Source organism: Camelus bactrianus, chromosome 11 (genome assembly GCF_048773025.1).
Source record: "Camelus bactrianus isolate YW-2024 breed Bactrian camel chromosome 11, ASM4877302v1, whole genome shotgun sequence".
Classification (NCBI taxonomy): Eukaryota; Metazoa; Chordata; class Mammalia; order Artiodactyla; family Camelidae; genus Camelus; species Camelus bactrianus.
The window spans coordinates 20,301,997-20,326,672 of NC_133549.1; the positions used below are offsets into that span (position 1 = coordinate 20,301,997).

At 48.7% G+C, this 24,676-nt stretch overlaps 1 protein-coding gene across 2 annotated transcripts in view; it reads right to left on the reverse strand.

Annotated features, from left to right (window-relative positions):
- Window positions 1-12,571, reverse strand: part of PTPRE (protein tyrosine phosphatase receptor type E) — a 146,910-nt gene extending 134,339 nt beyond the window's left edge. The window contains exon 1 of one of the 2 annotated variants that reach the window (XM_074373394.1): window positions 12,368-12,571. In XM_074373394.1, the coding sequence (XP_074229495.1) occupies window positions 12,368-12,423 (56 nt within the window). In that variant the 5' untranslated portion in view covers window positions 12,424-12,571. The remainder of the gene's footprint in view (window positions 1-12,367) is intronic. The other variant, XM_074373395.1, reaches the window with a different exon arrangement.
- Between the last annotated feature and the right edge of the window lie 12,105 nt (window positions 12,572-24,676).

Consider the following 24,676-nt stretch of genomic DNA (forward strand, 5'->3'; position numbering starts at 1 on the left):
AGCCGAACCAGACAGCGCGGCGTTCGTGCGGATTTCGTGCGGATCCGTGCTGCTCGGTCAAGGGGCTGAACTCCCACCGGCCGGAAACCAGGCAGCGGGATACGAGCGGCAGGGAGCGGAGCCCCACGGGAAGGTCAGCTCCACACCCAGACTCATCCAGGTTCTGCCAGAGCTACCCAGAAGTTAAGTCCCTATGGTTTGGACACCACATTAAAGACAGATGGTGACTCCAACACTAGGGTATCTTGATAGAATTTTTCCCAAAGTAGAAACTCTCCATGGAGACCTTGAAACTAATTCCAAATGATTTCTGATCAGGAGCTGTTGGGCAAATCATTCTATCATTCAGTTCTCCCAGACCTGCAGCCCTGGGTCCTGCGGCTCCCTGGGCCTGAGTCAAGGTCTCTCCGCCAGCCCCTGAGGCGGCCCCGGGTCCAGGAAGGCTGCCCTCGGCCTCCTCACGTGATGAGGCAATCGGATCTTTTTATTCTTTGGAGACTGGGCAACAGCAGGGAGGAAACACAGGCATTTCTTGGACCAGCTTTGCTATTACTCATTTCAAAAGAATGGCATGCCAGCTACTCTGATGGTGAAGTGGCAGCTCTCCAGGCCTCTGGCCGGGGCAGGCACACAGTGGGCGAAGCTGCCAGGACGCGAGGGGGCACAGCCACTAACATGGCCACTGCCACCAAGTGTCCCCACTGCAGGAGGGTGAGTTCAGCGGGACCTGGGGTTCTGGACAAAGAAGCCCTAGTGGTGAAGCTGAGATCAGGGAAACAGAGAGAGCAGAGGGGGAAGACGGGGTGGGGGGGTCCTGGGAGAGGACAGCTGGGCCACAGCTGCTGGGTGACCGTGTGCCTGCTGTCGTTGGCCTTACGGTCCAACCTCCTTCAGATGTTAAGGTTAGAGACAGAGTCACAGGAATAGGTATTCACTACAAGATAGATGGACTTTTAACAGAGAGCCTGGCAAAACTGCCCCCATCTTGGCTTCATCGCCTTTAGCAGCTGTAGTTCTGGGAGGGGCAGACACTCAGCCACAAACACCCAAGTGGAAACAGGGCCCCTGATGAACACACGCTGTTCCAGATCTGCAGAGAAGCGGGCACAATCCCCAGCATAAGGAGCCCTCTCAGTCCCAAGTGGATGACATGAGGACTTTAGGGCAGCCCCTCACTGCACATGGTCTCCAGAGCAAGGCTGAGCTCGGCACTGCCCGCCTCTGGCCAGACAGACAGACAGATGCAGAAGCCCAGGCCCCAGGTAAAGGAGGCAAGGGCAGGATCCGTGGAACCCCGGCACACAATAGGTCTCCCATTCCCTTGTTTTGTACCGATGAGTGAACGGACATAAGTAACTGACGTATGTAAATGACTGTGAGTCCCCGGGGCTTAAAGGCTGCCGAGGGGACCCTCCATGATCACGTTCATGCTGCCGGCAATCCCATCCTCCACCGTTCATTTGGTTTAGCCTCCTCGTTCCCCAGCTGTCGTCTTTTAAACCCTTGAAACTGGCCCTCCGTGAGTCCCTAACACCTCATCATGGATTAGTCTATCCAACAGATTCCGTGAGCACAGGAGGGGCCGGAGCAAGGTGAATGGGGGGTGGAGCACAAAGCAGGTTCACCGAGGATCCATGTCTCCCCGGGGAAGGCACTCAGGACTGGTCCCTGTGATGGTTCCAACTCCATCCTGAGAGCCAAGGGTACCAGGTACACCTCCATCCCGCTGTCGGCCCTGTGAGGCATCGGTGCCTCTTCTCCGTCTGCCAGGGCAGCCACTGTGCCGGCTGTTCCTCCTGGGGCACCCTCCGCCCGCCCCTACCGTGGCAAGTCCTGACCTCATTCCTGGGCCCCTGCAAAAAGCCCCTGACGTTTCCACCCCGGCCACAGGCTGGGCTTCCCGGGGAGCTTTGTGGAAAATGCGGCTCCCAACCTCACTGCACGCAGGGCGCCCTGCGATGGCCCTGGGACTCTGATGTATGGCCCCCTAGGGGTGTGACTGAGAGCCTCTCCTGGTCCCCAGTCCCCCTCATCAGACCTCCCCATCAGCACTTCCCTTCCTCAGAAGTCTCGTTCATTCGCCTCCCCCAGCCCCAAGATGGAGCCAAGTCCCTCCCTAGATGCCAAGACCTTTCCCCGACAGGCCCAAGGGTCCTCTCATCCTGCTGCCTGAGGGACCAGCCTCTTCCCTTGTCCTGAAGGCCCCATGACCTCCGCCCTTCCCCCTCGACCCGGCACAGTGGTTTGGAGGGAGCTGCTCCATCCCCAGACCCCTGGCAGGACACGGGGCCCAAGCCCGGACAATCAGAACAGGGCAAGTCCAGCCACAGTCAAGCCTTGGGGATGTGGCCGAGGCCTGGCTCATCAGAGCCACGGAGACTCCCTCCTGAGTCCACGGTGGCCCCTATCGGGAAAGGCTCTCTCTTACAGGGAGGACAGGACGAGGGGCTGCTGGAGGCCCTGTGGGGAGGAGCCTGTCGGGGTGAAGGAGGAAGGATGGTGGGGCCTTGATGGCAACGTGGAACCACTGAGTCCTGCTCTTCCCGAGCCTTCAGTTTCGTATGTCAGCGAGGCCTCTTGTGAAGAATCACATTTCCACCTCTGACACCCCTGAGATCCCTGACAATACGGCGCCCTGCCTCTCCCAGTCTGCGGGGGGGCACATCGCAGCTTCCTGTGCACTGAGACAACCTGCGAAGGCCGGGGGGGAGGTGGAAGAAGAGGGTAGCTCTGGACTCAGGGACAGACCGTTTAGCAGACCCTCCCATAGATGGAGCCCCGGGAGGCCTTGGCTCAGTCAGTAACGGGAGTTGTCCCCCCGCCCCGCCACCAGGACCCCCACTTACTAGCCCCGTTGGCCAGAGGACTGTGGTGGCCACAAGGCAGCTGCAAACCCACCAGCTCCCTGGGGATGTGTACCCTGGCGAGGGGGGACACAGTGGACCCTCCACCAGACTCCATGTGGAAGCAGTGAGTGGCTCGTCCCAGGAGACAGATCCCCCCCACAGGTTCCGGGGGGCCCAAAGACCCCTCCTGTGGGGGCCTACCCTACCCAACGTCCCGTATCACTGGTGACGGGGTCAAGCCCCATGTTACCAGACACCAATCACTCCACGTGTCCCAAAGCACATCCCGGCCATCCACTGAGTCCATCACACCCACACGGCCACGCATTTCCCACCCAGCATCAGTCAGGCCATTGCTCAGAAGTCACCCTGGGAAGCCTGGCCGTGCTCCCTGCCTTCCGGGCCTGAAAACAGACGCAGCACACGGAGCCTGGCTGCGCCAATCTCCAAGACGACAGCCACTGAAGAGTACGCAGTCTCTGTAAAACTCTTACAAGTCACCGCCATACCGAAACAAAGCAAGACAACAAAAACGCCACCACTAAGTAAAATCACCAGGACTGATGTCACCGATTTCTGCCCAGCACTGCCCATCCATTCAGAATGTGCGTTCTAATACAACAAATAATAAATCATTTGCTAAACAAAAGCACGCTGTGCACAAGAAACACACATTCGATAGCTTCCTAAAATACCACCTGCACACCACCGGCCCGGCAGAAACCACCCACGGCCGGGGGACAGGCCAGCAAGACTCAGGCCAAGCAGACAAGAGACGGAGGCACAGCAGTGAAGTCACAACTTCTCACCTTCAGGCCCTGCTCAAAGCTAGAAGGCACTGCGATCCAAATGGACAGACAAGGTGGGCTTTCGTGGGAGGGAGGCAGACGAGGGGCCTCCATTTCCCAAGGCCCCAAAACATAAACCAAGAGTCAAACACGGGAGGGAGAATGAAGGGGTCAGCCCACCAGGACAGAGAACAGAAAAAGGATGCTGATTCCAGGCCAGGACGTGGTCCCTGGACAGGACACGTGACCCTGGGCAAGTCACAGGCTGCTCACCTAGAGCAGGTGACATGCTCAGACTCTAAACAGGGAGATCACATTTCCCCCCAAACATCCCAGGAGCATCCAAAGCAAAACAGCAGAATTGGCTTTGGTTTTCGGCAAACTGAAAGCCTCATGCAGAAAGCATATTTCCAGTTACCTAAAAACAAACGAGGAAGGCTATTGAGACACTAACTAGAAATTAGTAAAAGTGCTTCCTTTCTTATTTGAGGAAAGGGGTGGCTCTTCAGTGTACAATGAATTCAGTTTCCTGACCACAAAAATATGGCTGGATCGAACCACGCCTTATGTCCATCCTGGGCGCTGTTCTGCACAGAAAGGTAGCTGGACCCGGCTGGATTTGTAAAATGAAGGGAGCAAATGAGTTTTTAAGGTGATGCAATCGGAGGCATCACCATCATTTCTGACCTCCAGACTTTTGAGGGTGTTTTACAGCCCAGGGAGCCCTCAGGAAAACTCTCCTCTCCCAGAATGGAAGACAGAACTTACAATTCCCAGTCAGGTGGGTCCCCTGAAATCTCAAGGGAAGGTTCTCACTGGAGAATCGGCAAAGACACTCAGCCACGGTCAGAAGTTCTTCCTCGGGGGCAGCCCACTTTCCTCCCTCTTGCTCTAAGCGAGCATCTTTCCTCCCTTTTTGCCAAGGGTCACCGACCGGGATGCTGGCCAGCTGGGGCCAACTGCGTTAAGCATCCCTGGACCTGGTTTGCATATGTGACGTGGTCGTTTTCACCTCTGCCCCAGCCTTCTCCACCGCTCTGGTCCCAGCCTCGCCACCCCTGGGCTCTGGCTCCACTCTGACATCTGCTGCTCCCCAGACAGGTCATGCTGTTTTTTTACCACTGGGCAAGCACCTGGAAGTCCTTTTGTCTGGAATGTTCTAGCCCCACTGGCTACCAAGGAAACATGCTTGAAAACCAAGCTTGCTTTGGTGAAGCCCTTCCAGGCACCCCCTTCACAAGCCCACCTAGGCAGTTCTGTCCCACCTCCACGTTACACATGCCCTGGAAACGACACATTGTGTCCTCCTCTGGGTGTGGGGCACCCACAGGACAGGCCGGGTGACTTTTTCGCAATACCAGTGTTAAGTACAGTAGGAGTATACAGTAGATACTCAATACATGCTTATCTTCCCCATTTGTCCCTTCTACCTGACCTGACAGACTCTTTCAAATACTACTCACCGTTGATGAAAACCAAGAAACACCCTTTGAAGGAATATTGTTGGCTGCTAAGGACAGGCCTAGCTGGGCACAGTTCCGTGCAAAATTATTAAATTTCTGGCTCTTGCATATTTATAATAATGTTGGGCCGAAATCAGGACTTTGCTCAAAGGAATTTGAATGAGCAGACTGATAGCATCTCCAATAGATGAGTGAACTTTAGCTGATGTTGGCAACACTGGTGAAAAGTAATTTATTGAATTACTGATGCACTTAATAAAGCCGTGCCCGCCAGGGCCCGGGGGGTGTGCCTCCTGAGTCAGCCATGCTTCAGCACGAAGGATGGGGAACTGTCTCAAAGGATTTTCATGTCCAGGCTTTAAACGTTCAGCTGTTCATAAAACTAGGAACTTTTGGAGCCAGCAGAGCCACATACTGAAGAAAAGAGTTAATTACAAGGAACTAGGAACACTTTTACTTGCAGTAACCATGCAGGTTTTAAGATGACTCGAAATAATTTGACTGCAAAGGAAAGTTTCTTCTGATTAACAAACGTCATAGTGCACATGAGACGCGTTTATTTTTACGTGTTTAAGAAGCTGAAATATTTTAATCTCTTTGGAAAAGCATTTATGCATTTTCTAAGAGCATTTATGTGTTTTCTAGTCATTAAAGCCGGCGCCCCAAGGCAACATTTTGCTAGGCCAGATTGAGTTACTGCAAATCCTTGAACGTAAAATGAAAGGATTCAAATATTCTGGCTTTCTGTTAATTCATGCTGATTCCCCAGCCCTAGCCCTCTGTAACTGGGAGAGAGCTCCTGCTTCAGAGAGTCAGTGTTGGGGCCTAAATGTTAGCGCTACGCCCCGCGGTAAGCAATGGGCCACCCCTCTGCCCTCCGAAACGGTCTCAGGCTCTGCCCTGGTCCTCAGCTCCCGCCTCCGGGAACCGAGGATCCAAGTCTCCCATCTGGGTTAAAAGGAAACGTGGAGGCCTCTGTGGATGACAGTTCCTGGAAGACAGAAGCTCAGCACCTGAGAGTCTGTCTCCATCTCCGTCCCTCTGTTTTGTAACAAGTGAATTAGTACAGAACGGCTAAGAGCAGGCCGGCCCTGGGAAAAGCTGCGATGTGAGAAAAACTGACCCCTGGTGTCCTCAAAGCCTCTTCTCAGCCCTTTTTCAAACAACGAATGAAAAGCTTTGCTCCGTGACAAGAGGCCAGACAGACTGGTGAGGCGGGTGGGGAAGACCCCAGGGCTGTGACAGCAAGTCATGTAAGTGGGTGTCCCCCTTTGACGCCAGCCTTTTGAACCAGAGAAGAAAGGGAGGCCGGAGCTCCCGCAGGGTCACCGGGAACCTGCCGGGACAAGAGCCACCCCCGCCAGGGTCTGCTCCAGCCGGCGTGCCCAGCCCAGCCCAGCCCCAGGGCGCTCAGGCCTGCTGGCGAAGGAGTCGGGGCCAAGTCTGCTGGAAGCCAACTGATCTGCCGAGCAGACCTCCTGAAAACGCCAAGTCCTTTTGGGGTAAGAGGCAAAATCAAAAGGCTTAGTGCAAAGGTCACTCAGGATAACACATCGTGACCAAGCAGCTGCGCAACAGGACACTCAGAACTCTCGCGCTGAGAAGAGAATGGAATTAAATTTGCTCCCGAGTACAAAAATCAGTGACTAATGCTCAACTGGAAACGACCAAATGGGCTCAAGGACATTAATAACCAAAAATGATGCCTGTGTTTACAGAGTAGAAATTAAGCAACTTGCCTTGAGGACAAAGCAAGCGTGTCCGAGGAGGAATCAGAGCTCAGGTCATCTCAAGCCTTTGAGTCCAGACTCGCCACCCCTGGACTCCTGGACGTGACAGTGGTACCAGTGACTGTGGAGCCAGCACGAGGCTGGGCTCTCACGCGTGAGCCTAATTCATGCATAGGACAACCCTATTGGGAAAGTGTCCTTGTCCCCATTAGAAAGAGAAGGAGTCACACTGGGAGCGGGTGAGTCACTCGTCCATCCTCAGGGTCAAGAGCCCCAACTTGACCCCAGCTCTCAGCTCCGAAGTCCGTGCTCTGAGCCCGGGGCTGGGTGCCTCCCAGGGAAAAAGGACGCTGGGGACTGTGATTCCCTACTGGTTTTCAGACAGGGTGAAATCCCTGCAGGGAGCGCCCTCTGCACGCGCCCTCCGCCACCGCCCCGGACCGCTCGCACTCGGGGCTGGCCCTTCCACCCTCCCTCTGTCCCTCCGGTTCACTTGGAAGAGTGGATGCCCGATGAGCTCCAGGCACCTGGCAAGCGTCCCTCCGTCCCTGGAGAGGATGATGCAGCCACGCACCTGCCTGGGGAGCACGGCTCGGCTCAATGCTGAGCATTCATCCCAGCACCAGCCTTTCTGCCAGATCATATTTATTGTCACCGGAACCCAGGTCAGGGTCGGGACAAGCTTTCCTGTCAAGGCTTCATTCCTCACCCAGTAAACACTAAAGGCAAAACACCTGCCCGAAGCTCAGCAGGTTTGTAACACATAACCCAGGATCATTTTCTCCTCCAAACTCTTCTGTACCCCCAGTGGAGTTTACATTTGTTTCAGGAAGAAAGAAGACGTCACCTTTTTGGCTATCTCATCCAATACACATTCACTGGCTATATTAACTGGGCGTTCTTGATGGTATTTGGAACCTATTTTAAAATACACATTTAAAAAAATGTTTATCTGGTTCCCGTTTCGTTGGGGATCAATATAAAAAGATATGTCAGTTTTCCTGAAAGATATTGTTAACATTATTAGTGCATAAGCTTAGACAGTTCCTTTGAAGTGTTGGCGTAGTTGAAAGAAAGATGTGAGGCCCGCATTTCTGGCTCCACGCCGGGAGCTGTGTGAGTTCAAAGAGGCCGTGAACCACATCAAAACTCCCCAAGTAGAACACCTGGATGGGGCGGGCCCTGGGGGACGAGGTTTGGGGAACAGCAGACAGAGAGAAGAGGCAGCCAGCTCAGCAATCCCCAAACCCGGGATCTCCCGGCCTGAATCTGGCAGGAGCTTCGCCCTGACTGTGCACCTGCGTCTGTTGGAGGATTAGTGGAGTTCAGAGAAACCCCTTTCCCTCTGGCACGGCTGATCCAAAAGCCAACCATCTAGAGTGCTGTCCAGCACTCTGATAATGGTGAGAATGTTAACTCTGAAAAAAAAAAATCCTTGCAGTATGTATGCAGTCGGTCTGTAAAATGAAGAGCATGCTGAAGGTCCCCCCGAGCGTAATCTCAGTCTGGGAAGATCTGGTACCCAGCACAGAGCAAACTCCGGCCCAGGTGGTGAGCCAGGGACAGGCGGTAACTCCAGCTGTGGGTTCAGCCGGGCGTGGGGTCAGCAGCACTGCCTGGACCAGGGTGGACAGGGTGAAACTAGCCAGCACGCTGGGGGCCAGAGGGGCTCAGAGATGGCCTGGTGCCACAAGTCTCTCTTTTGAGGGTGTCGGGGGGCGGTCCATGGAGACTGTTCTCTTGCCCCTGGTCCGCCTTGGTTGTAGACCACATGGCTCCTTGGCGCCAGGTCTGGCTCACTTGTGCACGTGGCCTGGTGTAACCCAGCCCATGAGCCCAGCTTAATGCACATAAGAAACTGCATTTCCACCTCCCAGACCACTGTAACATGAAGGGTCAACCGTGTGTGTTAAAGGATGGGTCTGCCCATGGAGCACAGGTAACATCATGAGATTAAAACACTTAGCCACGCAAGATTTCCATAATCATTCAAATGATCATGCAAAAAAGAAAAATCAAGTTACCTAGCCTGTCCCACCGTACTGACTTGATCTAGCACTTTGGATAACACACACAAGGCATCTATTAATATGGAGTCTGACTCTGTTCATTTACTCATTGAAACTTCACTGCTTCTGGACACATGCAGCACACAGCCTCATGTGGTGCAGGGACCTAAAAGCCACAATTAGCCGAGTGCCAGCCCCGCGCCTCACCCTATGCATGCACCATCTGTCACTCTCACAGCAGCCTGTGAAGGAGAGGTTATCAGTCCCATTCTCGAGGAGAGAACACTGAGGCATGTGAACTTTTAATGACTTAGCCAAGGTCACACCAGAGCCAGGATTTGAATCCATTACCTGAACCCAGAGTCTCAGAGACACACCTTCTACCTGAAAGCACGAAGGAGCTGGTAGAGGAGATAAACAGGTCAACTGGAAATCAAAATAGAGTCTGACAGGTGCTCTAGGACAGGCACAAACACCGCTCTTCGGAAAGGAAGAGAGCTTTCTCTCAGCTGGAGGGGTTAGGAAGGCTTTGTGGAGACTGAGGCATTTGAAATGGGCCTTGAGATACACGTAGGAGTCCCTAAGATGGAGATAAAGGGGAGGGAGATTCAGGGCAGGGGGCTGAGCAGGCTGCCCTTCTGAGGATCTGGACAGCTTGGGGTGCCTTCAGGAAGGACAAAGCCACCAGTTCGCTAGGAGATAGCACACCAGGAGAAAGATGGAAGATGGTCTTGGAATACAGTTTTTTTCCCAAGGATAATCAAATATTAAGAAGGCCAGTCTTTATCCTAATGGGTACATTTGTTCCTCTTTTGGCAGCAGAACTTTTGTAAGTGTAACTCAAACATTATAAATGAAAACAACCTGTCAGGTAAAGGAAGGGAGGGCAGCTTCCATGGTGTCCCCTCACTGCTCCCAAACCTGCCTCCTTGGGAGGTCATCTGGGGTCGCTCTGGTCTGGGGCAGACAGTCATTTTAGCAATAAAGTACAGCATCTCCAGAAGAACTGGCAATATGATGCCTAGACAGACCTCTCTTATCTTCCCAGGATCCAGTTTTCAATCAGCGTTAAAAAAAAAAATGTGTGGCTGCCAATCAAGCACAATGGACATCTGCTAAAAAGACACAAACTCTTATATATAAGCAGACATGCTCCTAAAATGTCTCGATTTGTCACTTGTTCATCATCCAATGATAGTCATCAGAGCCTACTGCCAGGTACCCAGCTGGGCGCAGAGGACACAACATCATCCTCAGGGAAATGACAATCCAGCAAATCTTTCCACAGCAGGGTGAAGGCTGGTGCGAGCAGACGGATAAAACATTAGGAGAGTGTTGGGCTGGGTGGGCAGAGGTCACAAGTTTGATTTGAGACATGTTGAGCTGGGGGCATTTGACATCTCAGGAGAAAGGTCCAGTGGGCGTCTAAGCCTGGGAACCACCGAGGACTGGACGGGGCTAGGACATGCCTCTGACCTGGAAGAAGGGAGTTTTGATAGAAGCGGGTAGCTTGGGCTGGGATGACGGCAGCAGCAGAAGTGGACCAATGGGGGCATAGTTTAAAGGAGACCCCAGTCACATTTCAGCTTCATTACAAACCAACTGTCAACGGCTGTCAATGCCTCACACGTCTACCTCCGACAGTCCCCCTCTGACTGAGCTCCGACCCCACCCCACAGCCGCTGCAACCCCTCTCAGGAGTTGACAATTTGCACACACGCATCCCTGGACGGGAGGGGGTCACGCATGAGAACATGGAGCTCCAAGAGGCTTCTTCAGGCTTCCTTGGAGGCACCAACCTAGGACATCTCCAGGCCGGCTGTCCCTCCACAGAGAAGTGGCCCCTCCTGCTCAGGGCTTGTGGTCCTGACCACAATGCTTCAGACTCACTCCGTGCCTCCACGGGGGTCCCAGAAAGCGCCACAGGGACAGTAACTTCCTCATCCACTCCCCACAACTCATTTGGCTGGGGGAACCGAGGGATGGTTTTACGTCTAAAACCATCTGGATTCATCCAAAACCTGGCCATCTGCAGGGACAAATCTAGCTCTCAGTCAGCTCTTGTTCACACATGGAAAGTCTGGGGCCTTTTTTTTGTGGGGGGAGCGTGGTGAGGGTGCAGGGGCTGGTGCACAGGCATCATTTACACCAGTGAGCAAAGACCTCAGCCCCTGAGGTCCCAGTCAGAGGCAGAGCCACACCTGGGAAGGGCTAGGTGCCGCGCAGGGCCTGCTCCATGTCACCGTCTGGCCTTTTGCTCCCGGAAGGCCTGGAGCCTGTGCTCAGAAAGCCCAGACCCCAACCCGATTCGCACACAGAGCTCTGCCCCGCACCGCGACGGCTGAGTGGCCGCGGCAGTCTGGAGCCAGCCTTGGCTCATGCCCCTCTTTGGCTTAGTGCTCTGGTTTTGAAAAGCCACGACCCCTCACTCCCGCCACACACAGTTTAAACGGGCCTGGGTCTTTATTTGGCAGAGGCAGAATTTCGCTGACTTTTGAGACACAAAGACCTCCAGGCACCCCAGGTCAAGGGGCACCTGGGGTCAGTGGCTGAGTGGACACGGACACAGGGACTTCCAAACACGTGACCATCCTTTGCTGGTTTTCATCCAACGTAACCACTTTCATTCCCGATACAAACACACACAGGGCCACATTCCTCTTTCCTTGAGTTTCCTGGGTGGAAACTGATAGTCCGTCCAGCACAGATCAAGATCGTAATTCTGCAAGAATAATTGTCTAACCTTTCCAGGAGGGTCTGCCATGCCAGGAAAGAATTTAGGTCAAGTCCAGCAAATCACTCAGGGCTTGGCTCTGTCTCTCCATCCTGAGGGTTGTCTGGCCTTTCCCAGATGGTCCCAGGGAGCTGGCAGGCTTGGTGTTGTACTGACCTCTGAGCCAGGAGCTCTGACTGTCACTCCACTGACACCAAGGTCCGGCCTGGGCCAGCGGGGACCTGCTCACCTCCTGGGTGTCCCTGCCTCATCTCTGAACCCCCTAGAGGCATCCTACTGGGCTCCCCTCCCCTGGAAAAGCAAGGGGCACGTGGACACAAGTCCATGCCCCTCCCGGATTTGGTGCAACTCAGAGTCACTTTGTTAAAAGGCTCCTGTCTGCACCCCTGAAAGCGGTAGCCCCCAACACACCCGTTGGCACCCTCTCTCCATCTCGCCTGCTTTTACACACGTCCTCCCTGTCGCTATCCCCCTAGTACTGTCGCCACCCGCAGACACACACACACACTCTGCTGGTCCGTTTACCAGGAGGGAGCGCGAGAGCTGCCGATGTGGTCGCCAAGTTGGGCTGCGGGGCCCGGGGGCCCGATGGCCGGGGTCACAAGGTCCCCAGGCGCTGGCACCGGGCGCGCCGGCGGCCGGCAGGGACCAGCTCCGGGACCCGGCATCCCGGCGCGGCCCCTCCCTCCCTCGGCGGCGGCGGTGGAGGCGGCGTCCCCGGCCTGCTCCGGCCGCCCCGGGGACACGGCCACCCGGAGGGGCGCGCGGATCCCCGCCCGCACCCCACGCGCTCTCACCTCGGAGGGGACGGTCCTGTCGCGCCGATCCCGCCGCCGCCGCGGCGGCTCCGCATCTCCTGGGCGCCCGCCCGCCGCCCTCCGGGGCGCCCCGCCGTCCCCGCCGGGCGCACAGGAGGGTCGTGGGGACTCGCGGAGGCCGCGGGGTCCGGCGCCGCCTGCGCCGCCTGCTGCCGCCGCACCCGCGCCGCCCGCACCCGCCGCCCGCCGCCGAGCAGGAAATTTGTCGGACCGGGTCCCGCCGCCTCCTCCGCGCTCGGCCAGGGAATCGGCGGCGGGGGCGGGGGCCCCGGCGCAGCGAGGAGCCGGGGCGACGCCTGGTGTCCGGCGCGGGGAGCGCACCCGGCGCCCGCCCCGCTTGGAGCCGCGGCCCCGCCCCTCAAGGATGACCCTGAGGCCGCGCAAGACCCGGCCACGCTGGACGTCCACTAACCCAGGCTCGTGACCCCACCGGGGAGACCCTGGTCGGGCCCCCGCTGCCCGGACCCAGGCGTTACGTAGGGTATCCAGGGGTGACAGCCACTTTTACAAGCGGAAGAGGCCCTTCCTTCCCAGCCTTGGCCCTGGACACCAGGAAGTGGCATGGCTGGGGACAAGCTCTGGGTCATGCAGACGGTCCAGCAGAGCGGAGGGCGCCCTGTACTGCTTCTGGTTCGGGGAAGTAGGGCTAACTGTGAAGTCTGAGCTGGTGTCTTCCTGTGCAAAGAGGGGATAAAGCCTCCCACCTGGTGGATGTTGAAAAGGGCTTGCCTGTCATTAAGACAGCACTAGCCACGTTAAACACACACGGAAGGACGCGCACACGGAGGAGGAAGAGCCGCAGCTAGGAGGGGTCTGGACCAGTTGCTCTCGGGAACTTCTTTCCAGGTGACCTCCTGCAAGCTATTTAGGGAGGTTTCAGAGTAGAGGAAATTCCATAAGGATGGACGGAAAGGATACATGTTGCCTCATCTTGGTTCTGAACCTTTGTGCTGTGCGCCGCAGGTTGGTCCAAGGCCCCCGCCCTCATGAGGAATATTGCATCCCTGTGGCAGTGACCTCACTCATCAGGGCTGGTGAATGAAGGAATCAATGGTGAGAAGGTGCATTCAGGGTATGTTACCCAACCTTGCTTCTGTAGCCAGCAGACAACTCCTGGGACACTCACGACCTGTTCTGGACAAAGCTGGCGACCCCAAAGACCAAGGAGAATGGCTACCTACTGGCTGAGACCGTCCACAGTGCAACTTCTCTTCCACAGGGCGTAAAGAGTAGGGAAACAGCGGAGAACTTGAACTCAACTTTTCTGCCTTTGCTGTTTCTGGGGTATCCTGTCCAGCACAAGGGTTCTAAATACCATCTATATCCAGGGACCTCAGAAAAAAAAAAGAAAAAAAAGGCCAGCTCACCTGGCCCCCTCCCAAGCTCCCTCCTCTGTTTGTCTACCACTGTGGCCCCGAACTCTTGCTCCAACTCCATCTCTCTGCAGGCATCCCTGTCTCTACCTCTCCTCTCGCTCGCTGCATCCCCAGGTGCACTTCCTGTCCAACTTCAAAACACCTCTCAAATGTGTCCCCTCCTGTCTACTCTGCTGCTTTCATCTCTCCAATGCCTTGCGGTGGTCCCCCAACTTCAGACTCACTCTTTTTGGGGCAATCTGTTTCTCACACATCGTCCAGGGGGACGCTTACAAATGAAACCAGGTCAGGCCAGTCCCCTGCTTGAAAAACTTCCATTCAGAATAAACCCCAAACTCCTGGGAGCCTCTGCCTGATGTCTCAGCTGCTCCTGAGCCTCTCACACCTGTTTCCCGGGCTCCAGCCCTCCGCTCCTTCTTCAGTGTCAGAACCCAGCTCTTCCCCATCTGGGATACCCCTGCCCTGTAACTGGCCTGCACCTTCTTGCTGACTGCTTCTGGAAGATCACCTTGCATGCCTCCCTTCTGCTCCTCTCTCACAAAGGGTACTCATTTGGTTGGTGTCAGTCATTCCCTGCTCCTTCCCCCTCCCTCCCAGCTGTGAACGCCAGTCCAGGCTGCACCTATCTTCATCACCTCCCCATCTCCAGCTTCTGATGCAACCCAATAGCCAGGAGGTGCCCCATAAAAGCCTGTAGGCTGACAGATCAGAGGGGGAGCGGCCCCAGCTGCAGCGCCAGGCAGCCTGGTCACCCTGGAGCCCAGCAGGGCGGGTGGTTCCCTCCTGGGCGTGCCCTGGAGGAACAGCCCAGGTTGGGTGGGGCCAGGTAGCCCAGTGACATCACCCCGCTGTCAATCTCCCTGCTGTGGCGGTGTACAGAACCGGGCTTCTATACAGAAGGCGATCGTTTCAAACTCTGATGAGCACAGTGCTGCTGGTTCACACTGCAGGGCTGCGGAGGCAGACTGTGAGGCAAGGAGAGAGACACAAGTTGCCTTTGTCAGACATCTGCTGTTGGAAAGTCAACAGCCCCGGGAACAGAACGAGGGGCAGATGGCGCTTCCCTCCCGGTAATATCCTCTCTGTTGGGCCCGAGTGATTCTTCCTGGAATTAAGCAATATCCTTCAACCTCTAAAGTCTGAAGACATTCATCATCCACACACAAAAGCATGCTGTCAGAGGCATCGATGGCTGGGTTGTGCTGATTGCCACTCGGAAACCCCTTCATCCTCCATATCCATCTTCCTTCCGCCTCCTGGGGGCTCAGCGCCCCTGCGGACATCAGAGCCAATTCCCTGATTCTCATCTTAGGCTCTAAGTACCTCCCCCAGCCTCCTGCCATCCCGAACACCTACACGCGCCCATCTCTTAGGACCCCGGGACACAGCCCTTCTTACCTCCAGTTTCCTCTTTAGCCTCCTTAAATGCTCCTCTTTAATCCACCTTCACCTCACCTGTGCCATTCTCCCGCCTGGCTCCCACCTCCTCCCTTTCCACCAAGCCGCTCAGCCCTTTTCCTTTAAAACGCATCTGGGGGCAGTTTTCCCGTGACTGGTAATGTTAACTGCAGTCATGTGTCTTGTCTTCCATTTTACTGGAGGACTGGACCTTCAGATTTCTCTGCAGTCTCCCGAATAATGTTCGTCACGCTTTAAGGGCTCAATAGATGCCAATTAAAATTGAAATGCTGAGGCCAGAATTGGTCTCTAGAAAAATACGTTTAAAAGGGCAAAATTGGTATGTAGAAAGCAAATCAGAATTTGCTTTTAAGTGCTGTCCAAAAACATTAACATAAAATCACTCAACTTTAGGAGATAAAATCAGGTCTTGGGGATTGGTTGGCTCTCAGGCAGAACAAGGAAGGAAGGACCTGTCCCCACATACAGGAGACTCAGGATGGCTGTTCTAATCTCTAGAATGTGCCAGAATGAATAACTAATGGATCCAGAACTTTCTATTTTTACATTACCCAATTATCCTTCCCTGTCTTTTTTTCCCAAGTTATGCCTGAGCAATAAAATTTACTTCAATTAAAAAAATACATTAAAAGGATTATTTTTTAAAAATTTACTAACCAGTGGAATCATGAGGACAGACCCTTTGCTGGAAGATTCCTTTATTATCCCTGAAGAACAGATAATTGTCCTCTCTTCTGGGTCCTCACAGTATTTTAACCCTTTTTTTCTTGAATTACTTTTCATTAGTGAATAATATGTCATGTATTATAGAGATCCTGAGTACACAGTTTAATGAATAAACACAATTGCATCTATTAAGATATTCCACATTTTCCTCACCCAGAAAGTACTCTCATGCGTCTTCCCAGGAAATCCCCTACTCTAGCTAAAGGCAGCCCCAGTTCTGATGTCTGTTACCACAGACAGCTTAACCTGATCTAGAGCATTACATAAATAGAATCATACAACATATACTTTTATTTTTAGCTTCTTTCACACAGAAAAACCTCTTTGAGTTTCCTGGTTAATTACCTATATCAGTAATTTAGATAATGTATCTTTTTCTTTCATTGCTCTAAAGCTTTATTTTCCTTATCATTTTTTTTAAATAAATTTGACTGAAATATGTCTTAGTGCCGTTTTCTTTGTCCCTATCATGCTTGGGATTGGATGTACTTCTTAATTTACAATGTATGTAATATAGCTTATAATACCAGTTTCTAGTTTTCATCAGATTTGGAAATTTTTCAGCCATTATTTCTTCAAAAATGTTTTCTGCTGGCCCCCATTTCTGGGACTTCATTTATATGTACATGATATCTCCTAATATCGTCCCATAGGTCACTGAAGTTTTTAAACTTTTAAGCCACTTTTCTTCTTTGTGTTTCAGTTTTTATTGCTGTATATTTAAGCTTGCTGATTTTTTTCCTTCTAGAGTGTTTAATCATCTGTTAAGTCCATCCAGTGAAATTTTCATTTCAGATATTTTATTTTTATGTCATAGGATTTTCATCTGGTTATTTTAAAAATAACTTCTATTTCTCTGCCAAGGTTCCTCTTATGTTTGTTTATTGTATTCAGCTTTTCCTTTAAATCCTTTAAATATTCATAATAGCACTTCTAGTTCTTGGCTAATTTTAACATGTGTGTCATCGTTAAATGTGTATCTCTTGTTTTTCTGTCCTGATTATTTTCCTGCTCCTTTGCATGTCTAATTTTTTAAATTGTTTGCTGTATGCAATATTCTTGAGACTTTTGATTGGCTGTAGCTTTTGTTACAATACGTCTGTAGAAATCCCTACTCCAGGGCAGGAGTAGCCCCAGTTTTTGACAGGCTCCGTGAGGTTTCATGTAACGTACAAGTTAGTGTTATATGGCAAACTTCAGGGACCCTTATATAGACCACGAGGGCTCCTTTTTTGCAGCTTTATTCTGCTTCGGCCCCCTGCATCACACATTCCAGCCTCCTCAGTATCCACAAACTTGGATTTCTGTTGCTCCACCCCGAAATCGGTTGCTTTCTGTTTGGGATTTACTTCTCTGTGCTGCCGTGTAGAAAGCTTCCCAGGCAGAATGCTGGGTTTAATGTTGTAATCATGTCACATGTTTCCTTTCTGTCAAGGATCACAGCCTTCTATTGACCAAAAAAAAACAAAAAAACAAAAAAACAAAAAAACAACTTTTTACCACATATGCTTTTCCAGTTTTACACATTTTTATGTAGTAGGAAAGTAAGTTTCGTACTCATTACTTTGCCCTGGCTGTAACTGGACTTCCCACTTTTATTTAAAATATTTATTGCATTGTTGTTTAATTCTTTATATGACTCCATTCTCCCAACGCTGAGTCTAAGTCATTTTTGTATCTTTAACACTTATCAGACACCTTAATAGGTGCAGAGTGACTGATGTTTGAACTAATGAACTCAACTAATATTATATACATATATATGTAGCAATTCAAGTTTCAGCTTATGTGCTGTTCAGAATTGCAATTAGTTTAGTAAGTCAATGTGGTTATGTTATTGAAATAGTAGTTAACTTTGTACTTAAAAAACACATGTATGTGGCTCAAAATGAAAAAGGTTCAAAGAGTGACACCGTGACAGATTTAAGCCTCGTTGCTTCCTTGTTCCCTAATCAGTTCCCCTCTCCTGAGACACAGTTACTCACCAGTTTCTTCTCTATCCTTCCAGAGGAATATTAAGGATTGGCAAACAAATATATGTATTTATATATATGAATTTTCTGTTACCTAAATTGCAACATACGGATATTTTTCTGTACTAGCACTAACAGACATACCTCATCTTAGCCACTGAGGTCACTATGTGGTTGCACCAAAATGTATTTATGCTTCTGTTGTAGGCTACGTAGGTTATTGCCAGTCAGCTTCTAATACAAAAAAAGCTATGAAACACAAAAATAAACTCAAAATGCCTTAAAGACTTAAACGTAAGATAAGACACTACAGACCTCTTCGAAGAAAACATAGGCAAAACATTATCTGACATAGATCTTAGCAATGTTCTCCTGAAGGCAGTCTACCCAGGCAATAGAAATAAAAACAAAAATAAACAAATGGGACCTAATTAAATTTATAAGCTTTTGCACAGCAAAGGAGACCGTAAGTAAAACAAAAAGACAACCTACGGAATGGGAGAAAATATTTGCAATGATGAGACTGACAAGGGGCTAATTTCCACAATATATAAACAGCCCATACAATTTAATCATTAAAAAAAACCAATCCAAAAATGAGCAGAAGACCTAAACAAGCAATTCTCCAACGAAGACATACAAATGACCAATGGGCACATGAAAAATGGGTCAGTACTGCTAATTATCAGAGAAACGCAAATCAAAACTACAATGAGGTATCCCCTCACACCAGTCAGAATGGCCATCATTAAAAAGTCCACAAATGATAAATGCTGGAGACGCTGTGGTGAAAAGGGAGTCCTCCCACGTTGTTGGTGGGAAGGTCGTTTGGTGCAGCAATTATGGAAAACAATATGGAGACTCTTCAAAAACTAAAAATAGACTTACCATACGATCCAGCAGTCCCATTCTTGGGCATATATCCAGCAGGAATTTTAATTCAAAAAGAAGCATGCACCCCAATGTTCATAGCAGCACTATATACAATAGCCAAGACATGGAAACAACCTAAGATGTCCATTAACAGATGACTGAATAAAGAAGCTGTGGTATATTTATATAATGGAATACTACTCAGCCATAAAAAAGAATAAAATAATGCCATTCGCAGCAACATGGATGGACCTGGAGAATGTCATTCTAAGTGAAGTAAGCCAGAAAGAGAAAGAAAAATACCATATGATCTTTCTTATACCATATGATATGCAGATACTAAATAGAATATATAAGATAGATAAACAATAAGGACCTATTTATAACACAGGGAACTATATTCAATGTCCTGTAGTAACCTATAATGAAAGAGAATATGAAAACAAATATACGTATGAGTATGTATGGCTGAAACATGCTGTACACGGGAAATCGATGCAACATCGTAAACTGACTATATACTTCAATAAAAATAAAATAAAAAAACTATGAGGAATATCCTTGTCTATATGTCATTCATATGTCATTTCAATTATATGAGAGTATATGTGAATATAGAATTCTTGGTCACTAGAACCAGGTTGTTTTTAAAAACAGATGAGCAGTACATCTGTGTGTGTGTGTGTGTTTGTGTATGTGTGTGTGTGTAATTCTTCAGAGATAAGTTGTCACATATGTGAGTAGGAATGTAGGTGACCATTCCATTTATGACAAATAACATTAACTACTTCTCTTCTTCTATGACTAAGAAAGTTTGATTCAATCCCTTAAGTAAACTGACACCTAGAAATCACAGTAAACACCATTGGAAGGCCAAATAATAAAACCGTTCAGCACCTTCCATGATCTGCCTCCAGTGGTGCGTGGAATTCCCTCCTATTCCTCACGCAAAAATTACAAGGTCTCTCGGAAGGGTTAATGCTTTGGCCAAAGTATATTTTCCTTCAACTTCTTTGAGAAACTGTAAGGCCTTCAATAGATTTCTGGCAGAGTGAAATGACTTAATTTCTTTATTTCTAACCATGAAATTAGTGCCTGTAATCCACTGAATATTATCACTTGTGGAAAGATTTATCACTCACTTAGTTTTGGCTTTGTATATATTTTCAGTTTGCTTCAAGAATTGAGGAAAATGTTAGTAATAAGAATATGATGCTGCTCTGAGATACCAAGGAAACTCTCCTGGTAAATAGGAGATAGCTAGTTCTTATCAGTTATTAAAGCAGGATAGAAATTTAGTTTTTAAATGTTTAATTTCCTGAAGCATCACAATGTTAACAAAGGCTTTTATGTATAAAAAATTGCTTTTTTAATGGAAAATTATGCTCATATCTAGGCAGTTTTCCTATTAAAATGATTCTAAAGTACACAAAAGCCACATACATTTTGTAACAAAAGCAAAAATGTACATGAATTAATTAAAAATAGCAAAATAAAATCCCTTTATATATTCTAGAGCTCTATGTGCTGTAAGACACATATTTGTGATTTTAAAAAATGCTCACATTTAATAACCTGCATGGTAAACAGAAGAAGAAATCAGCCGCCTCAAATTGTAGTAAAAAGCAAAAAAGCTAACAGCTTGTCCTAGTGCTTTCTGATTCTTCACATCAGCCAGACCAGCTCTTTCCAAGGTAGGACTCCGTTAGAAGCTATCAGCATGGAAGAGGTCTGGGATGGCTGTGGACAGTGGGTAGTACAGAGCTGGCCACTTAAAACTTTCATATACGAATTGCACACTAATCTTCAGGTATTTATTTTCATGTTTGTGTATCATCTGAGATTTTATTGTAACTAGGCTAAAGCAGATAGTGTCATACTCAATTAATTTATAAAAATATTAATACAGAAAAACTTATTAAGGCGATAGAGATGAAGTTTCCCATATGTCAGAAACTGCAGCAGTGGACCTGGAATGACAGGACCGCAGGCAGTCATGAGGCAGAGCCTCCTCCCAGCTCCTGGTGTGAACTTCATCCCGGACTTCGGCCTTACTCTCGTCCCATCTATAAAGGCTTCATGTTCCAGGCCATCTTCCCTTTGCAGTGGCCTCTACAGCACAGGCTCTGACGTCACTTTCCTTTGGTGTCCCACGCCCAGCTCTGTCTGTCCCAGCCCATCCTTCATGCAGCCCCTGTTCCTGGAGGAGCCCCAGGCCTCCTTTCACTGTTGACAGCGGGGCGAGACAGTCTCCAACGTCATGCCCTCTAAGATTTCCAAACCTAGCAGGAGAAAGTTCTTGATTTGAAGCAAGATCACAAATTCTGCCTCCCCTGACTCAAAATGAATCAAAAGCCATTCCAGTAGCAAGATGTCCTCCCTGCAACTCTAGGATGTAGACGTGCGACAGCATTAGAGCTAAAATAATGTCCAGAGATTTCTGGGTGGGGTGGAGGCATGTAATTGTTTTTTGTAATAACTTAAAGCTGAGAAAATAGAAGTTCTGGACAAGGGAAGAAGTCCATGAAGTCAGGAGCAGAGCCAGGAGAAACAAGCAGGGCGTCAACCTGCACAGCATCACGCATGGGGCTTCCCTGACCTGGTGCGTGTGTGAGCTTCAGTCAACCTGACTCAGGTGTTTTGTCAAAGCTGAGCACTTGCTTTCCTCCTGGATGCGTTCAGGTGGAAACATGAAAGAAAGTCATCCGGCCAAAAGCTGAAGCTTGGGGAAGATGAGACAAAGTGAGCCCAGAAAAGGTAAGAAGGATGTAGGGGGAACCACTCACAATGAACTGGAGCCAAGCGATGGTTGGACAGAGCTGGCCAGGCTCAGCAGAAGCAAGATAAAACGAAATGCCGAAGGGACGATGTAAACATACAGCAAAGGAAAGGAAGACGGAAGTGCTGGATAAACACCCGGTGCAACAGAGGCGGTTTTCTCTGCGTGTGTGTTGTGTGCGAGGGCGTGGAGTAAGGAGGATTTATTAAAATAAGAAGTGAATAATGAGACAGTAAAACAATAGAGAGGACAGGGAAAAGAAATTGAAATTCCAAACCACACAGTTTCAGATTCAATATGTAAGTTCAAAAAAGACTTGATGAGTTACCATCACAGAGGCGAGTGAACGGTGAGTACAGAGGTTAAAGACAGAGACCAGAGCAAGTAGAGAAATGGTGGAGACGGACGTCAAAGGTAGCCCAATGCAGGAGTGACTGGTGTGCCTAAAGGTAAGATTTCAACAAGAAGAGCTCACAGTACAGAATAAGATACGCAAAAATGCATCTGCAATGAACCCAATGTGCAGATTGAAAAGACTGAGGAAAAAATGATAAACTATAATCTATACAAAACGTATTCAGGTCAAGTGACTGTGTTTCACGAATAAAGACTTTTATTACTGTGCTATCAGAATAGAAAAGTCACAATCAGAGAGAAGACATAAGGCTGACCTCAGACTCTCCCACACCAACATTCAATGTCAAAAGACAACAGAGGAACATATACAAAATTCTGAGAGGAAGCAGATGTGGTAATCATGCTGTCATTCAAGAATAAATCTGACTGCCTCCTCTGAGCATGATGGAGGAACAGGGACCAGACTGGCCTTCCAATCATAAAACAGTCACAAAAATTACATATAGAGGAATGGTTTCTAGGTTCCGATATCTAGTATCAGGCTGCACAGTGCTTTAATTCCTGAGAGAAATGAAACAAATGAGGTGAGAGTGACCCCCGTGCCAGGGAGTTCCCAAGGAGGAACTGGCACACAGGCTATGGTGCAGGAGTTGAAGAGGGGAAGACCAGAGTTTGGGGAAGCAGGAGTGGCTATAACTGATGGTGCAAAGTACCAGAGAGAGGTTGCTGCACAGACAAGCTCTAGAGATCTGCGGATTGCAAATCTTTGGTTGAGGGCTGGTCTGCACAGGTGAGAGGGAGCTCTCTGAGGCCAAGGGAAAAGAGCTGCTGGAAAGTGATGTGACAAACAGTTCCTGGAGTTTACACAGGGTTGGGAAGAAAGACCTTGTAATAGAGAATCCAGCAGAAGACCTACACAAATGTGGTCATCTGTGCTGCCAAGGCAATTCATTAAGGAAGGGATAATTCATAAAAGAAATCAAGCTTAATCAATTGCACACCCTCATGTGTAAGAATGAACCTCAGCCCTTACTTCATACCATATATATTTTAAAAAAAACCCTCGAATAAGCAAATAACGTTACGTGTAAAAACTAACATTATAAAACTTCTAGAAGAAAACATAGGAGAAAATTATCTTTCTGATCTTGAGTTAGGCAAAGTTTTCTTAAATACGACATTAAAAGCACAACTCAAAATAAAAACAATTGGTACTTACACTTCACCCAAATTAAAAAAATATTTCTTTTCAGAAGACACCATAAAAAAATTAAAAAAAGATAAGCCAGAGACTGGAAGAAAACAGATGCAAAACATATATCTAGTAAAGGACTTCCATGGAGGTATGCAATATAAAGAGCTCTGAAAATTCACAAAGAAGACAAGCCAATTTAAGAAAAGAGCAAAAGATTTAAATAAACACTTCTACAAAGAAAGTATGTAAAAAATAAGCACGTAAAAAGATGTTCAATATCATTAACGTTTGTGGAATGCAAACCGAAGCCACAGTGAGATACTACTAAGCACTCATTATAACGCCAAATTTTTAAAAACCGATAATAGCGAGTGTCGATGAGGATATGAAACAACTGGAATGATCACACACTGCTTGTGGGAACGCACATGGGTACAACCACCTTGGAACACACTTTGTCAGTTTCCTCAAAAGTTAGATACATTCACCACATGCCCCAGCAATTCCTCTCCTGTATATTATCTAAGGGAAAGAAACGTGCACATCCACACGAAGGCTTGTACCCAAACGTTCATAACAGCTTTGCTCAAAATAGTCAGTAACTTGAATCTACCCAAATATCCATCAACTGCTAAATGGAGAAACAAATTTTGGGATATTCAGAAGAATCTCAAAACAAACCAGATAAGGAAGACTATATACTATTCTATGAAATTCTAGAAAAGGTTAAACTGCAGTGACAGAAAAGTAGATCATAGAATTGTAACATAAATGCAATACTACCTATAAAAATGGCCATAATTCAAAAACTTAGTAGCCAGCATTTTCCAGCACTGTAGGAAAGAGTGTTTTCTCATACACTGCTGGTGGGATTTTCAGTTGGAGGCCAATTTGAAGGACAATTTGGATTTAGTATCAGAAATCTACAAATGTCTGTTTGAACCAGCAATTCTTCTCTAGGAACTTATCCTAAGGCTGTAATTTACAATCTGTATTCAAGCAAGTTTATATGAGGAAAAAAATCCAGTAATATGCAAAATGTCCAAAAGAGAACATTGTTAAATGAGTGATGGTAAGTCCATAAAATGGAATATCATCAAGTGACATAAAATGTTGCAAACATTCATAAAAGTAGATTATCATTTGATGACAAAAAATTGATAAAATCCAGAGTAAATACTGTAAGATCACATTCTTTGTTTAAAATTATAGAAAACTAGAAGTAATAAAAATGAAACTCTTAGATAATCATTTTACAAAATAGCTCCTTAACAAGGAAGAAATAGTTTAAAGATTGAAGTGATATGAGTGCCCACAATAGTGGAGTATCGTGCATATACCTCCAATAACTCTTTCAACAAATATTTGCAGAATGTCTGCTCTCTGACAGACCCTGGGAGACCAAAACAAACACGTCCACCTCCTGGAGCCCATAGTCCAGTTATTCTAGAGGGAAAGACAGGCACTATCAATTCATTCCACAAAGAAGTTCGATGCTGTCCAAGAAAAGTACAAGATGAGAGTGTGCATGTACAATATTACTTTATAGTCAGATAAAGAATAAATAAAAAGTGTGCACAATGTGAGCAT